Source organism: Sminthopsis crassicaudata, chromosome 5 (assembly GCF_048593235.1).
Source record: "Sminthopsis crassicaudata isolate SCR6 chromosome 5, ASM4859323v1, whole genome shotgun sequence".
In the NCBI taxonomy this organism is placed as follows: Eukaryota; Metazoa; Chordata; class Mammalia; order Dasyuromorphia; family Dasyuridae; genus Sminthopsis; species Sminthopsis crassicaudata.
In genome coordinates this window covers 268,817,568-268,835,112 of record NC_133621.1, presented here as the reverse complement: position 1 = coordinate 268,835,112, position 17,545 = coordinate 268,817,568, and the positions used below count along the sequence as shown (strand labels likewise).

The 17,545-nt window shown below is 36.8% G+C and overlaps 1 protein-coding gene and 1 long non-coding RNA gene across 2 annotated transcripts in view; both read right to left on the bottom strand.

The window, feature by feature from the left end:
• The window catches only part of LOC141544622 (uncharacterized), a 70,706-nt gene extending 61,301 nt beyond the window's left edge, over positions 1 to 9,405 (bottom strand). The window contains exons 1-4 of the mRNA XM_074271014.1: positions 7,856 to 9,405; positions 5,755 to 5,869; positions 5,397 to 5,570; positions 4,087 to 4,193 (exon numbers count right to left, since the gene is read on the bottom strand). Of these exons, the coding sequence (XP_074127115.1) occupies positions 4,087 to 4,193; positions 5,397 to 5,570; positions 5,755 to 5,869; positions 7,856 to 8,082 (623 nt within the window). The 5' untranslated portion in view covers positions 8,083 to 9,405. The remainder of the gene's footprint in view (positions 1 to 4,086; positions 4,194 to 5,396; positions 5,571 to 5,754; positions 5,870 to 7,855) is intronic.
• Positions 9,406 to 12,878: 3,473 nt separating this feature from the next.
• LOC141544628 (uncharacterized) overlaps positions 12,879 to 17,545 on the bottom strand; it is a 35,648-nt gene continuing 30,981 nt past the window's right edge. The window contains exons 3-4 of the long non-coding RNA XR_012482715.1: positions 13,655 to 13,754; positions 12,879 to 13,202 (exon numbers count right to left, since the gene is read on the bottom strand). This is a non-coding gene — a long non-coding RNA (uncharacterized LOC141544628). The remainder of the gene's footprint in view (positions 13,203 to 13,654; positions 13,755 to 17,545) is intronic.

Here is a 17,545-nt window from a genome sequence, read left to right as displayed (position 1 = left end):
TAAGTGAAGGTGGTCTAGCTGTACCTGATCTAGAACTGTATTATATAGCAACAGTCACCAAAACCATTTGGTATTGGCTAAGAAATAGACTAGTTGATCAGTGGCATAGGTTAGGTTCACAGTGCAAGATAGTGAATAAAAATAGCAATCTAGTGTTTGACAAACACTAAGATCCCAAATTTTGGTATAAGAATTCATTATTTGACAAAAACTGCAGGGAAAACTGGAAATTAGTATGGCAGAAACTAGGCATGGACCCACATTTAACACCACATACTACGATTAGATCAAAATGGGTCCAAGATTTAGGCATAACGAACAAAATCATAAATAAATTGGAGGATCATAGGATGGTTTACCTCTCAGACTTGTGGAGGAGGAAGGAGTTTGTGTCCAAGGGAGAACTAGAGACCATTATTGATCACAAAATAGAAAATTTTGATTACACCAAATTAAAAAGTTTCTTCACAAACAAAACTAATGCAAACAAGATTAGAAGGGAAGTAACAAATTGGGAAAACATTTTTATAGTTAAAGGTTCTGATAAAGGCCTCATCTCCAAAATATACAGAGAATTGACTTTAATTTATAAGAAATCAAGCCATTCTCCAATTGAAAAATGGTCAAAGGATATGAACAGGCAAATTTCAGATGATGAAATTGAAACTATTTCTACTTATATGAAAGAGTGTTCCAAATCACTATTGATCAGAGAAATGCAAATTAAGACAACTATGAGATATCATTACACACCTGTCAGATTGGCTCAGATGACAGCAACAAATAATGATGAATGTTGGAGGGGCTGTGGGAAAACTGGGACACTGATGCATTGTTGGTGGAGTTGTGAAAGAAGCCAACCATTCTGGAGAGCAATCTGCAATTATGCCCAAAAAGTTATCGAAATGTACATACCCTTTGACCCAGCCATACTACTACTGGGCTTATATCCCAAGGAAATACTAACGAAGGGAAAGGGACCTGTATGTGCCAAAATGTTTGTGGCAGCCCTTTTCAGAGTGGCTAGAAGCTGGAAAATGAATGGATGTCCATCAATTGGAGAATGGTTGGGTAAATTTTGGTATATGAATGTTATGGAATATTATTGTTCTGTAAGAAATGACCAAGAGGAGAAATACAGAGAGGCTTGGAGAGACTTACATCAACTGATGCTAAGTGAAACACGCAGAACCAGGAGATCATTATACACTTCAACAACAATACTGTATGAGGATGTATTCTGATGAAAGTGGATATCTTCAACATAGAGAAGAGCTAATCCAATTCCAATTGATCAATGATGGACAGATTCAGCTACATCCAGAAAAGGAACACTTTGAAATGAGTGTAAACTGTTATTTCTACCTTCTGAATCCATTTCTTCCTGTGTAACAAGAAATTTGGTTCTACACACATATATTGTATCTAGAATATATTGTAATATATTTAACATGTATAAGACTGCCTGCCATCTGGGGGAGGGGGTTGGGGGAGGAAGGGAAGAAATCTGAACAGTAGTAAGTGCAAGGGATAATGTTGTAAAAAATTACCTAAAAAAAACCTAAAACCTAAAAAAAAAACTAATGTGATTAATGTGAAAATGAGTTTTCCAAGATAAAAGCACTTCTCTCCCCTACATCAAATTGAAAGGATGGAAGAGATTTAGAAACTCAAAATCTCAGAAAAGTGAATGCTCAAATTATCTTGACATGTAATTGGTAAAACATCAAATGTTATTAAAAATAAAATTAATACATTCAGAGTAAAAGTTCAGAAAGAAATTATCAACATTTTTTTCAATTTCAGCTCAATGAAAATCCAATCTATTACTATTCAATATTTGTAATATTTCTTTCACTGGGAAGTGATCTTTTTTACTCTTTTAGAATTTTTCTTTCTTTCAAATGCTTTAAAAATTATTCTGAAATATCTCTTGCACTTTTGGGAGGGGGCTTTTTCTCTCATGGACTTTTTTTTTATAGGCATCTAGTTCAGGTCTTGCCACTCTTCCTGCAGAATTTTGAATTTATCTTGCCTCACAGAGAATTTTAGATACTGAACTGAATGGGTTCAAATGTCCCACTATTGGTCATAATGAAAATAGAAATATTGATGATTCTGTTCAATTTCATATTTATTCATTGTCATTCTTCCAGGTTTGTAGACAAATTCTTTCAGAATGATCTGGCTAGTCTTCATGCAAAACAGCCTAAAGGCTTATTCTCTCCTTAATGGCTTTTCATTTTTTTGCAAAGCAATACCTGTCTTCATCTTCTAACTTCAATTTTTTTTTAAATAAATTGTGTTGTTCTAAGCTTGAGCTAATTTTAGTGCTAACATCTCTCTTTATTGCAGAGATGATATATCCCAACTGATGCAGGTTCTGGGCTATTTTGGCTTCCTCTTTGAGATAATGATTTAGTATTGACGGAAGTTCCCATTTTGGAGGGTTTGATAGCTTGTTTAAAAACAGCAGGTTATAGCTATTATATCCCTTTCATATTTAGGCTTTCTCCTCATTTGCATTAATTTTTATCTTAACACTGGCCAGTCTATGATCTGAATGTCCATAACCATCTAATTCTGAAATTATTCCAACAATGGTAACCAATCATTTTTGTTTGTTAGGATGATATCAGTTTTGTGTTTGGGAGTGGGTGGTTGTAGTTGGGTTTTGCTTTGTTTTTGGTGATATCAAAAATTTTTCTTTCATGCATATGCTAAGATCAAACAAGATCCCATGACACATTCCACCAAAGAGATACTTTTTTTCCAATAAGCTAGATGTAAATAATGAAGTATATGCTCACCTAAGGTGTTTGCCAGTGCTGTTTAGGATGCTCTGGACAGAGTCCAAATAGAATAGGTTGTATATGATGGAAATGATTTCCAAATACTCCTAGTTGGAGATGACATTTTGCTGACTGCATCAAGTCTTGGAACATGAAAAAGTCCCACATTCAGTAAAAAGAGATTGGTTAAAGTAGATAAAAGTAAGTATTTCCAGATTCTGTGTAGTTTAATGGGCAGCCCCATCTAGTTGGTTTGTCTATAGTTTTGTAGATGTGTTTCTATGTACAGATATACATGCACACATCAAAGCCTGCATGGGCACTGAACAACAACAATGCACTGGTCTCAAAATTGTTGGGGAAGGGAGAGACAATTGGATGTCATTTGAGAAACTTCACAGCACTTCTAATAATCACATTGCCACATTTCATAAGCACTACTATTCTTTCAGGAATTATATTTGGCTATAGTAAAGTTTTTAAAATCCCAGACCCAAACACATGATCTCAAAAGAATGAAAATTATAGATAATTCCAAGGATCCATGGACATATATGTGGTGAATATAAATAGATGTAGGCAATAATGACTTTGATGTAGTAAGTGATGTCAAAGACATGAATGAACAGAAAGAGAGGTGGACTAATCTTGCATTGAAAATAAAAATTTGCACTGGTCCTCAAGTATTAAAAAAACCAAGAGAATAATTCACTATGTTTCCTGGATTCTTTATGAAGAACAATAAAAGTTCTGTAGGAGCAGATTGGATAGAAGGATTAAAAGAAGAAAGTGTCATAAGAATTCACATTCTTGATTAAAGATCAAGGGTCCATTCAAAGGATTTCATAGAATTATCATGCTTTTATTTATTTGCATTTGTCAATGTGCATATTCCTAAGGGAAAGTGAAACAAGTAATAACATGAAATATATGTTATGATCCTCATGAGTGACATTAAGATTATTTCATAAAGAAAATCAATTGAATGAGAGTACAAAACTTTTGTGGGACAATCTTAAATAATTACAAATCAATAAAGAAAACTGCAAATAGTAATCACCAATAAACAAATGCTTAGTATGCCTATAGGAAGTGTTTTCTCTCTTGCAGAATCATAAATAAGAGTTTTTTTCTTTTCATAGGCAGTGTTTGTTGACATTTTTCACCTCTTTGCAATGATATTCAATTTCAATCACTATTGTTTACTAAGCATTCCATGATGTAAATTCCATGACTTAATCTTATTCTTTTAGAGATGTTAATTTTTTTCAATTTTAAGTTTTAGTTACTGTACCTTTTAGCATTATCTAAGGCATTTGCATTTGCTCCATTCTCTAAGAGCAAGTCTGCCATGTTGATGTTATTTCTTGAAATTGCCAGCAAAAGTGGTGTGAGGCCTTCCTGCAAAGTCAAAATAAAGATATCTTTATATTAAGCAAGAATTCTATATTTAATTCAATTCAGCTTATAACATTTTGTAAACATCTTGTGAATTTGCTAATGACACGTTAATGGAACACCAGCGTTAGAAGACCAGAGCACAAATCCTTTATTAATTAATTCCTATGTGACCATAAAGCAAATGATTTCACCTCTCTGGGTCCTAAGTTTCTTTACCTGTAAAATGAAACTAGAGATCACTGGGATTCCTTCTAGTTTATAATATGTAACAATATTTTAAAAGACAGAAATTCAGAATTTGTTGAGACCATTTCATATTATGCCATGAGTGTCTCCCATTCTTGTCACTTTCATTTCTTTTTTTTAAAATTAATTTTGTAATTATTATATTTTTGACAGTACATATGCATAGGTAATTTTTTTTACAACATTATCCCTTGTATTCCCTTCTGTTCTGAATTTTGCCTATCTTCCCTCCACCCCTCCCCTAGATTGCAGGCATTCCCATACATATTAAATATGTTACAGTATAACTGAGATACAATATATATGTGCAGAACTGAATTTTTGTTGTTGTTGTTGTTGTTGCAAAGGAAGAATTGGATTCTGAAGGTAAAAATAACCTGGGAAAAACAAAACATGCAAACAGTTTCCCCTCATTTCCCAGTGTTCTTCTCTGGGTGTAGCTGATTCTGTCCATCATTGATCAATTGGAATTGGATTAGATCTTCTCTATGTCACTTTCATTTCATAATCAATTATTGTCCAAATGAAGCCAAACTTATTTCCACAGACCTCTACTAAAAGAAAGCTATATCCTGGTTGGGTTTAAAGTTGACTAGTTATCTTTACCATTCCTCCTGAATTTATAAATTCAAAACAATCACAACCACAACAACAACAAACAAAACAAATGTTTTAAAATTTTGCCTTAAGAGGGTTAAATCTGGAAGAAAGCCATTTGCCTAGTATTTTCCCTCTCTTACCAACTTTCCTAGAAAGAAAATGACTTTAAATGTGTAGTCCTTAGGATCAAAAGAACAAAACAAAACAAAACAAAAAAACAAAACACAACAAAACAAACAAACAAAACAACATGTACTTAAGAATTTGTTCCTGTGAAAATTTTGTCTCTGTGTAGTGATACCTAGTAGGAACAAATCGTTTAAAATCTGCTTTGTTATACAAGAGGTTAGCTTCTACCTTATTTTTTGCTTCAATATCAGTCGGGTATTGAAGTAGTTTTTTTGCTATGAATTCATTATGACCTAGGACAACATAGTGAAGTGCAGTGTTGTTGTTGCCATCCCCAAGATTAGGGTCTGCACCATGTTCAAGCAAGATTGTTGCACACTCCTTCTGCTGACATTCTATTGCCTGTAGATATAACATACACAAAGAAATAACAAAGCAATATAAAATTTAGTATATTCAAGCATCATTAGGGATATTTAAAGAAGTTAGCAAAAGCTACTAACTTATTTACTAACTTTTAATTTTCTTAATCACAGAAAGAAATCAACATGCATTTCATTGACCATCATGGTTAACTAATACATACCTTTATTAACGGTGTTCGACTGTCATTGTCCAACAAATTTAGTTTGCAATTTTTCTCTACTAGGAGAGATACAACATCTGGATGTCCATTGGCACAAGCCAGGTGAAGAGGTGTTCTACAAAAATGAGGGAGTAATATGATTGTTTGATAATGTACTACAACAATCAAAATTTTACCATTTTAGGATAGTTTTAATGTAATATGTATTATTATTCTTATGCCTAAATTATAAATAATTTCCAAAAATAAATGGGTACTACTGTCCCCTAAAGAAATACAAAATATGCATTAACTCTCATTGCTGGTATGGTAGACAAAATTGCCAGGGATGGATGGGGTGGGGTGGAATATATTCAAGAGGTAGATTTACATTTCATTACAGATTGCATTAGAAATTTGCTCCGTTTCTGACCTGTGCTAAATCACCTTTCCTCAGGCAATTTGCTGACCCCTTGCACCTTGGCACTTACCATATTGGTTACCAAAACCAATGGTAACCAATTGGTTACCATAACCAAAAAATAAGAAAACAGATTTTTAAAAATAAGAAAATAGAACAGATTGTGAAACAACTCATAAAAAAGCAATAGATCTATAGAGAAAATAAAGAAGAGAAAATATAAGAACTGGACTGCCAGAAAATTATGACAAAAAAGCAGCTCTTCCAAATCTTTTCATCCCTTTTCAAACCTCCCATAGTATACTCTGTTCACCTTTTCAGCTAATTAAAAAAAAAAACCTACTCATATTTTACTGGGGAAAAAAATTGAGACCATTTCCTGAGATCTCCCTCTTTCACCCTCTTTCTCACCTAACTCATCTAAATATCTTCTACCATTATTTTTCATTTACCTATCTCATATAAAGAGGTAGTCTTTTTCCTTGCCAATAAAAATGCCTCTTTGTATACAAGCGATACCATTCTATAATACTTACCATTCCTCTTGTCACTTATCTTCAATCTTTCATTGCATCCTGGATATTTCCCTGCTTGCCTACAAAAATCCCCTTGTCTTCTCCCCCCTTCCCCAAAGTAACTACACTTGATCAACTGATGCCTACTATCATCCCCCATTTCTCCTGTCTTTTGTAATTGAATGTCAGAAAATTAAGGGTTTTTTTCTAAATTCTTCACTGAATCTAATGAATCTATCTCTTAATTAACAAATCTTTTTCTTTATTCTCATTTTAGTAACCTCTGGTGTCTTTGAAAGTGCATTCATTTTCTCCTTAATATTCCCTTCTAAATTGTGTAACACTGCTTTCTCCTGGTTCTCTTCCCAAGTATCAGATTCTTAGGCTTCTTTGCTTAAGTCCCTTTCTTGATTAACCTCTTAGCATAAGGTCAATCCCTACTGCACTATTCCTTTGTATCTATATCTATATATATATCTATATCTATATCTATCTATCTATCTATCTATCTATATATATTTATATCTATATCTATAGATCTATATCTATAGATCTATAGATCTATATAAAACACAGGTCTTAATAAAAGCACAATTAATTTTCTGCCTTGAATCTTTCATTCTTCATAGATCGTGTCCATATTTCACCAGCCCAGGGCAGCTAAGTGGCACAATGAACAAGAGTTCTGGACTTGGTGTCAGGAAAACTCTTCTTGAGGTCAAATGTGATGTTAGATAAGTAAAGTTTTGTGACCCTGAGGTTATTTGACCTTGTTTGCCTCAATTTCCTATCCCTCAAAAGGGGGTTGAAGGAAATGGCAAAACATTCCATTAAGTTTCCCAAGAAAATCCCCCAATATTCTTAAGTATAGCCTGACAAAATCGTTTTAGACCTGTAAACAATTCAGCAGATGGGAATAGTATTTGCTTCCACGTTGCTACTGATCAAGAATATGTTGGCCTGACGAAATGACAAATGGAGTTTCCAATTCATTAAAAGTGGCTAGGTAGGAAGGGGAAGTGAAGCCCGCTTTGGGGACTTGCTATCCTGACCCTGTCCTAGGTGCTGAAGTGGTTTGATTTCCCGATGGTTAATTGGGATGCACTTCATCTACTCCTGTGCAGGGATGTCTTACCTAGGGTTTGGGCTTTCCCTTCTCTCCTTCTAACCCAACCTTTGCTCTTACCGCTTCACTTTATCCAGATCATTCACATCGTTTTTTCCCAGCAGCAGTAGCTGCTGCACCTTCGCCACATCTCCACGCAAGGCAGCTTTGTGGATCTTTCTGAGGTCCTTGCTCCGGATCAGGTATCCTTCGGTGGGGTAGGGTGTTTGGACCCCAAAGGAACTCGAAAGCTTGAAGGGGCGAGATGGAAATTGCCCCTTCTTCTTGCAGAAATTGAAAATCTTCATTGCGGAGACAGGCTTTAGGCTGAGGAGTCCTCGTTCGAGCCCCTCAGCCTACTCAGAAGGGGAATTAAAAGGGGGTATTAAAGGGGGAATTCAATGGGGGTATTTAAGGGAAAATTAAAATGGAAACAAAGGGGAATTAAAAGGGGAAATAAAGGGAAAATGAAAGTGGAAACAAAGGGAGAATTAAAAGGGGAAATGTCAATAACTCGAGACTCGAGATTTGGGGATCTGTGAACTCGCAACAGTTAATAACCGATTCAGCACTAGAGCTGATAGCAATCCTGGCAATGGCCGGAGGGAAAGTGATGCCTTTATCAGGTCCGAGGTTCACGAGGATGCAATAAAGGGTCAAGGCACGCACTGGTGAGCGCACGGATGCCAAATCCGTTAGCTCTCAGCTCGAGGAGTCCAAAGCTCGAGGGCACGAGGATGGGTGAGACCTGGAGCTCTTGCGTTCAAATCTCGAGACCTGTTTTATTTACTTTTGTAATGAGCAAAGCACTTCCTCTCGGAGCCTGGTTTCTTCTGTAAAATGATCTTCTACTCGATAATCTCCCAAGGTTCTTGCAGTCCTTTTAACAATTCTGTGAAACTGAAGGAAGCGACCCTCGGGGCCCAGATGGACAAATACAGTCCAGTGCCTCTTCTGATTCTTCCTACCCCGTAAGTGTGTCGGGGAAGCATTTGTACCGGACAGACAGCCACACATCTGGTGTCAACCATGTAGCCCTCGGTTCAAGACCATCCCTACAGAATTTAATTTTCCTTATTGGTGCTCTTATTAAAGGAGGGAGAAGGGAAGGATTTCAACACTTTCTATGCAATGGAAAGAGATACCCCTTCTAGTTTAAATATAAACATAAAGATTTAAACATACCCTAAGGCTATATAGACGATAAAAGCCCCATTCAGGTGTGGGCTAATGAGATTGCCTCCGAGTATTGTGTTTTTATGGAAGTTTAAGTCACTTGGAGGGATTTTGATGAGGTCTGCTATAATGTGGGTAGAAGGTCCCAGTATTTTGTTTTACTGACTTGGGTTCAACGTCCCAAACGTAAGAAAATTTCTTCAAAAGGAAACAATGCAGGTCATGCTCTTGCTAGTCTTGTTTTTTTGCCCTCTCCTGCTTTTCCCTGTGCCTATGTTCCATTAATGATGTGAAATGTATCCTGTGCACATCGGCTCATACTGATTTCTTTCAGCTCCAGATTAACTGAACCTAAAAATACAGAAATGATACATGCTGCTCCTGCTGCTGCTGCTGATAGTTCTCCTTGTCATCTTGTCTTCTCTTCCTCCCTCTTCATCTCCATTCCCTTGTCTCCCCTTTCCCCCCTCCCTTCTTCGTTTTTCTCTTTCCCTTTTCTTCTTCCCCTTCCCTTCCCCCTCCTCCTTTCTTCTCTTTTCCTTCTCCTAGTCCCTCTTTCCCTCCCTCTAGTCCTGCATTCCCTCCCCTCCCCTCCCTTGCTTTTCCTTCTAGTCGTTCTTTCCAACAAACCAAAATATCAATTCTGCCTGTAGGTCTTTTGGTCTCCGTAGGGATTACTTGTGATCCAGTTTGTAAATCCTGTGGTCAACATCTAGGTTATACTTGTGAGATGGCTCCAACAATATCTATTTAAGGCATAGTCTCCATTGTTTGTGCCTTACCTGATATCCTGTAGAACTTCAATACTGTCTCTAAATTGCATGTGATGGATAAAATGCCTAACATTTAGCACTACGATATACTTTCAACAGATTTGGACAATGGTTTGGCTTGTTTAAAGGCCCCTGAACAAGTAACAGACTCCATTATCATATACATATTATACTATCTATACATTGTGGACAGAAAAGTGGTCATGAATTATATAATTATTTGAAAATACAGATACTACTTATTGGGGAGAAGATCAATGTATATGATCTGATAAACAGGTAAATCTAGTATATGGATATTCAAATATAGAGGCAAATCATTAATTAAAATGTCATGACTTACAGGTCATGTTCTTTGTGGCACAGTTCTTTTTTGATGTCCTGACCCAGTTTCCCTACTTGTCTTATTTAGTTACTCTGCTCAGGTTATAAGCATTCCAACTTAATGTTTGATGGGATGAATGTACCCATCCAGGGACCTCCCCCATTATGTCACAGGTCTTGTAACCCTATAAAACCATCTTATATCCCACATTCAGGGACACATTCTTTGAGAAGAGAGTCTCAGTCAGCCCTGGGACCAACCATGATCCATTTGGTCCCAGGAAATCTCTCTATTAAATAAATTGTTAAATTGTTCTCTAATCTCTATCTTGCTCAGTTTTTCAAGCATTACAATGACATACTAGGCTGAAACCTAGTATGAAATTTGTGGAATTTGAAAAACATTTTCATAAACTTTTAATGAATGCAGATGTAAATGGACAAATAATTTCTCTTGGTGACACTAATAGCTCTCACATACTTCATACCTTAAGGTTTACACAGTACTTTATATGCTTTATCAGCTGAGTACAAACCATCATTTTATCACTAGGAAACCATTACTTGTTGCAGGATTAAATCAATGTTAAATTAGATTTGACCATTGTCTCCTTAATTCCACTTAGTACCTTGTTTCAAGTTCTGGCCCATAACATCTCCCATTTTCTTTTGTTTTTAGAACATAGGTGGTCATGAGCTCCCTGACTTCTCAAGGTGGTGTTCAAGGAGAACCAAAAAAGGAGGTGATCACACCTTCCCTGACTGCTTTTAGTTCTTCTCCGTTGTTTTGAGATTTTTTTCCCCTTTTTCTGTCTCTGTCTGATGGACAAGGAGGATATGGCTCATTGGCACCCATCTGATTCTTTCTCCATCTGTAGAAATACAAGCAAACTTTCTTCCCCAAGCAGTTAACCTATCTAGTCCCTTCTATTTACCACTTGCTAAATTTCTCCTCAACACCTGGCAATGACATTGGAGCTGATCGCACTGGACACTGCCCTTCTTTTGGGTTAAAAAAAAGCCTGTATTCTCTCCAATTATAATCCCTTTCTCCCATCTGATTTTTTTTCTGATTCATCACATCAGAATCCTGAACTTCTAAAGGTGTAACCTTGGCTGCCATCATGTCCCATCTGTTTTTTATTTGATGTCTTGGAGCTGGGCCCTGCCTCTCATTTCCCTGTGTCAATCTACATTCTGAGTCCCAGTGGAAACCTCATTTGCATTTTGGACATAGTATTTTAGGTTTTGTGTCACTCTATCTTCTCACTCTATCTCTATACCTACATTGAGCTCTCAGATGTCCAACTTTCCCACATTGAAAACATCAGAGAGTATGTCTGGAAGTCCCTTGTCAAGAGGGATCCCGTCTTCCCATGTTCATCATAGTCTGAGTACAATAAGCATTTTGTGCCTACTGTGGCACAGTGTCTTATGATATCCTCTAAAGGAGCATCTTTGTGTAGTTCCCATATAATCCTTCTGCAATCCTCATTAGCATTTTACTTAGCCAGCTGTCTTCTCATCATTCCTGTAGCTGCATTTTCTCCAATGGTTCTTGTGACAGCTGTTTGCAAACGTCCCACAAAATCAGCAAAAAAATCATTGGAACCTTGCTCTATTTTTATGAAGGCTTCCCCTCGATCTTTTCTTGGGAGGGTGCCCCAAGCTTTTATTACAGCAGTAGCAATTTGTTCATAAGCTGCTATGAGATAGTTAGTCTGTGTTGAATTGTCTGCATAATGACCTTCACCTGCTAGTTGGTCAAAGGTGATCTGTACATTAACTTCAGTTTTCTGTTTGTGGTGGGTTTGTGTCCTGCATAATTCATTATATTCAGAAAGCCACAAGTTTTGTCCAGCTTCTAAAGATGTCCTTGTTATGGATTTCCAATCACTAGGGGTTAAGATTTCATAAGCCAGATTGTCTAGTAACATCTTAATATAAGATGATATAGCCCCATGAAGTGTGCAATCCTTTTTCAAATTTTTTTTTTTTTTCCCAGGTCAAAAGCAGTGTATCTTCTCCACTGTTGACCTAAGAGTCAAGCACTTCAATCACAGGTATCCATTTATTAAATCAGATAGATATATCCTGTCCTTTGTTTGCCTTAACCAGTCCCTTTTGTAATCTTGTCATAGGCTGCTTCATAGGTGATGCTGAATGTGTTACTGTCCCTTTCCCTTCTTCTTCTCCCTCTACCCATAAAATGTTGAGGGAAGTAGGTCAGGGGTTGGGAAATACCCTAATTTCTCTTGTTGTGAACTACCACACTAAGAATTGAACTTAACTCCATTCTTATCTAATTCTTCATGCTTTTCACCTAGTTTTTCTTGATCCTCCCTCCCTTGCTCTTTACTCTTTTTTCTTACCCTAATACTTATTTCTTAAAGCCAATTGTATTAAATGCTATGTATCAAGTGTTTCTTTGGATATTGAGTCAATTCCATTATCATTGTAGTATTCAGATAATTGCTCTCCTGCTAATTTCAACTCATTTGGATTCAATTTTTTTTTCCATCGAGAACCAAGGATATGTGTACTGTACTGTTTCTAAAAATTCATTGATCTGCTCCCAAGTTACTCTCAAACATTGGCTTTTCATAAATCTGACAATGCTCACTACACATTTTACCTTTATTGCAAAAGAAGGCTGTTTTCTAAGCATCTGTCCCATTTCAGCTGAAGTACTAGTTTAGCCCTTAATAAAGTTTCCTTCTTGTACTCACTCTAATTTTGGGTTCAAAGATGAAGGTCCTTGGTCCCACGTTTAGGTGCCAAAATGTAATATGGTCTCTAAAATGTAATGTTTTCTGTTGAGGTTTCCTTGGGGTCTCTGGGAGCAGCCTTGGTTTCAGTTCAGTAATCACCACATGAGTAGCAGGGCTTAAAATCCAAATCCTTTATTGTCTCTTTCAAAATTTTGTCTCCTTCACTTGGGGCTCAGCTAGATTTCTGGAGGCCTAGCTCTCTCTTTGGTTCCTAGAACTTGAGCTCCCGCTTGCCTTCTCTGGCTTCTGAATCTCCCCAAATCCAAAGATTTGTGCTTCAGCCATGATAAAGGTGGACAATGGAATGAATCTGTCTCAGCCTCCTACCTCTTCTAGTGTGCTTGTCTCTTCTGGCCCTGAGAGCTTCTGCATATACATTCCACACTGAGTAAAAACCAATCATGATATCACTAGGAGAACATTATTTGTTGTAGGATTAAATCAATGCTAAACTAGATTGAACCATTGTCTTCTCCATTCTACCTTGTAATTCCACTTAGTACCTTGTTTCAAGCTCTGGCCCATAACAGGGGACTGAGTCAAAACCACAAGATGAATGAGCCCAGGTGATCTTGTAAATTTCAAAAGATAATGAGGCTATAAAAGGCCACTGAAATTGTGACTATAGGGTTTACTGAAGTGGTCAGTTGTAGTGGTAGCAGCAGGTTGCAGCAAAAGAAAGAGTTGGCATATGAGAAAGAGAAGCCACTGGAAAAGATCTGCCTTGGAAACCTCCCCCCCCCACACACAAACACAGTTTGATTGAACCTTCTTCATGAAAATGTGAAATTGTTAATTTAAACAATTGTCAAACAGAATTATGTGTGCAGACTTACTTTAAGCTTCCTACAGCTTGGCTTCCAGTTGAATTTTCAAGTCCTATTTAAATTGTTCATTTAATGTACACTCTAATTCACCTCTGCTCATCATTGTTTTCTATGGGAAAGGAAAAAAAAAGTCCTATTATCTGAATTATGGGATGATATTTTACATTTCTTTCCATTGGAGAAAACCTAGCTACTCAAAAGCAACACTCAGGTAGACTCTAGCCATTTTCCCTTTGAAGTAGGGTGGAAGTAAGGAAAAGGGAGAGGAGGAGCCAATGGATGCTCTAACAGATTCCAATTTAATTGCTTTTTTTCTGCTATTTGAATGTCAGACTTCTCTCAAAATTGAATATTGGGGAAAGGGGAAAGGCAGGTGAAGGGCAAAAATTAGTGGAGGTTGCGGTTCTTTGTGGCTTTTCCCAAGGAACATGTAGCTAGTCATTGCATTTGATATGGGGATGTTAGCATAATTTTGGAGCCCTTTCCATTTGTAGAGCTCAGTGGATTGAATGCAATACAGGGAGTGACAAAGACCTTAACTCAAGTCCAGCCTCACATGCTTTCTATTTAGGTGATCCTGGACAAGACACTTACCTTCTGTTTGCCTCAGTTTCCTCATCTGTAAAATGGGGAGAATAATAGAACCCAATTCTCAGCACTGTAATAAGGATCAAGTGAGATAACATTCACAAAATGCTTAGCACAGGACTTGCATGTAGTAAGCACTATATAAATGTTACTCATGATGACAATGATGATGTTAATTATTGGAGAGATTCTCCACAGAGAACTCTTGTAAAGTGAGTGGGTGCCTTCCCATATAGAATCTAGCATAAGCACATTTAGCTAGATTTCTCCAAGGCCCACAAGCTTTCCTTTGATTTTCTTTCCCCTAGCCCTGACTTTGCAAATATTCTATGGTGCTAGAGGTAATGGTTGTTTTCCTCCATTTTCAAAGAGGACCAAAATGACATTACTATGTTAGTGTCAAATTAATGCATCTGACTGGCGGATCAGATCAATGTGACCTTGGAATCTTGTCCCACAGGTCAGACACTGTTAGGATTCTTACAAGGTGCTAAGACATGGAATGGATAAAGATAACAATTATCTAATTTAGCATGGTTCAGTATGACTGATCTGATCCTACAAGGAGATGTTATGGGCCAGAACTTGAAACAAGGTACTGAGTAGAATTGAGGAGACGATGATTAAATGTAATTTAGCATTGATTTAATCATACAATAAATAATGGTTTCCTAGTGATGAAATGATTGGTGTGTGCTCAATGTGCAGCATATAAGAAAGAAGCTCTCAGGGCCAAGGAGGACTTTGGGAGATTCAGAGTCAGGATTTGGTCAAGGAGATTCACAAGTCGGGCAGAACGAAGGAAGACAGAGAAGTGGTGGTAGGCTGTCCTCGGGAGAACACTGAAACCAAGATCTGGAAGGCCTTCAGACAACTAGCCAAGCCCCAAATGAAGGAGATAAGATTTGGAAAGAGACAGTAAAGGCTTTGGACTCCTGGCTGCATTTGGGATTATTGAAATGAACTAAAACTAAGGCTGCCTCCAAAAGCTCCCCAAGAAACATACTCCAAGAATGATTACAATTTAGAGAAAAAAAAAAAAAAAAAACATTACAAGACACAAATAGTTCTTATGAATATTTGAGGTGATTTCTCTAACCTTGTGCATCTCCCACTTCTTTTGCACTAATTCAGTCCTATTTTGCTCATACAGCACATTTGTCTAAGGAGAGCATGCCATGAAGAGCAGTTCTAAGTCTCTCAAGTCATGTAATCAGTTCTCAAGTTGAAACCTTGAGAGTGTCTCTGTACTGCTTTTTCTGAGCACCTTGTGAGTTCTTGTCTGTGTGATTTCTCCATAAAGGGCTTTTTGGCAAGTGTCCATAAGGCACTTAGAACAGTGTGATCAGCCCACAGATTTGCACTCTGTGCAGTTTGGACACTTGACAGATTAGTTTAAGAAAGGACTTGGGAACTTTACAGAAAAATTGGGGAGAATCAGAGTGCTGCAACTGCCTCTGCCCATGCTGGACAAACAAAGTGCCCCCAACTCCTAATCTTCTCTTTCTCCCACTTGATCCCCCAACATCCCCACCAGTTCCTAGAGGTCCTCTTTTAACCCACCCCAGACGTAGACATTTTGAACCTGGCATACTGTGAGTGTTACTCCCTGGCTCTCAAAAAACAAACAAACAAACAAACAAAAAAAAAAAAAACTAGCCTTGAAACCTCACCCAGGTAAGAATCCAAATGAAGGAGAAAAGTTCAAACAGATTTCTCAAGTTTATGACATGATTTCTGATGCAAAGAAAAGAGACTTTATGACAAAAGTACAAAACAAGCTATCAAAGAGGATGGTTCTGGTGTTGGCTTTGGTTCTCTAGTGGATATCTTTGACATGATTTTGGAGGAGGTGGAAGAATACAAAGGGAACAGAAAGGTAAAAATGTTGTTAATCAGTTGTTTGTGAAACTGAAAGATTTATATAATGGTGCAACAAGAAAATTGGCTTTGCAAAAGAATGTAATTTTTTTTCTTTTTTTCTTTCTTTCTTTCTTTCTTTCTTTGTTTGTTTATTTATTTATTTCAAGGAAAGGAACTATTTTCCTTTTTATTATTTCAAATTACATTTAGATTACAAGTTAGAGACATAGCAAATAAATAGGTGACTTCACTTTACATCCTGCTCCTAATATATATAGCTAGGTGACCCTGGTTTCCCTAGTCAAGTCACTTAACCTTTTTTTTTATTATTAATTTTATAATTATAACATTTTTGACAGCAAATATGCATATGTATTTCTTTTTTTACAACATTATCCCTTGTAGTCCCTTTTGTTCTGAGTTTTTTTTTTTTGCTTTCCTTCCCTCCATCCCCTCCCCTAGATGGCAGGTATTCACATACATATTGAATATCTTATTGTATATCTTAGGTAGAATATATATGTGCAGTACCGAATTTTGCTGTTGTTGTTGTTGCAAATGAAGAATTGTATTCAGAAGGTAAAAATAATCTGGGAAGAAAAACAAACAACAACAACAACAACAAAAATGCTCACAGTTTACACTCATATCCCAGTGTTCCTTTTCTAGTTGTAGCTGATTCTGTCCATCATTGATCAATTGGAATTGGATTAGCTCTTCTCTATGTTGAAGATATCCACTTCCATCAGAATACATCCTCATACAATATCACTGTTGAAGTATATAATGATCTCCTATTTCTGCTCGTTTCACTCAACATCTCTCCAAGCCTCTCTGTATTCCTCCTGTTGGTCATTTCTTACAGAACAATAATATTCCATAACATTCATGTACCATAATTTATCCAACCATTCTCCAATTGATGGATCATCCATTCATTTTCCAGTTTCTAGCCAATACAAAAAGGGCTGGCACAAACATTTTGGCACATACAGGTCCCTTTCCCTTCGTTAGTATTTCCTTGGGATATAAGCCCAGTAGTAGCACTGCTGGGTCAAAGGGTATGCACATTTTGATAACTTTTGGGGCATAATTGCAGATTGCTTTCTAGAATGGTTGGATTCTTTCACAACTCCACCAACAATGCATCAGTGTCCCAGTTTTTCCGCATCCCCTCCAACATTCATCATTATTTATTCCTGTCATCTTAACAAATCTGACAGGTGTGTAGTGATAACTCAGAGTTGCCTTAATTTGCATTTCTCTGATCAATAGTGATTTGGAACACTTTCATATAAATGGAAATAGTTTAAATTTCATCATCTGAAAATTGTCTGTTCATATCTTTTGAGCATTTATCAATTGGAGAATGGCTTGATTTCGTATAAATTAAAGTCAATTCTCTGTATATTTTGGAGATGAGGCCTTTATCAGAATCTTAACTATTAC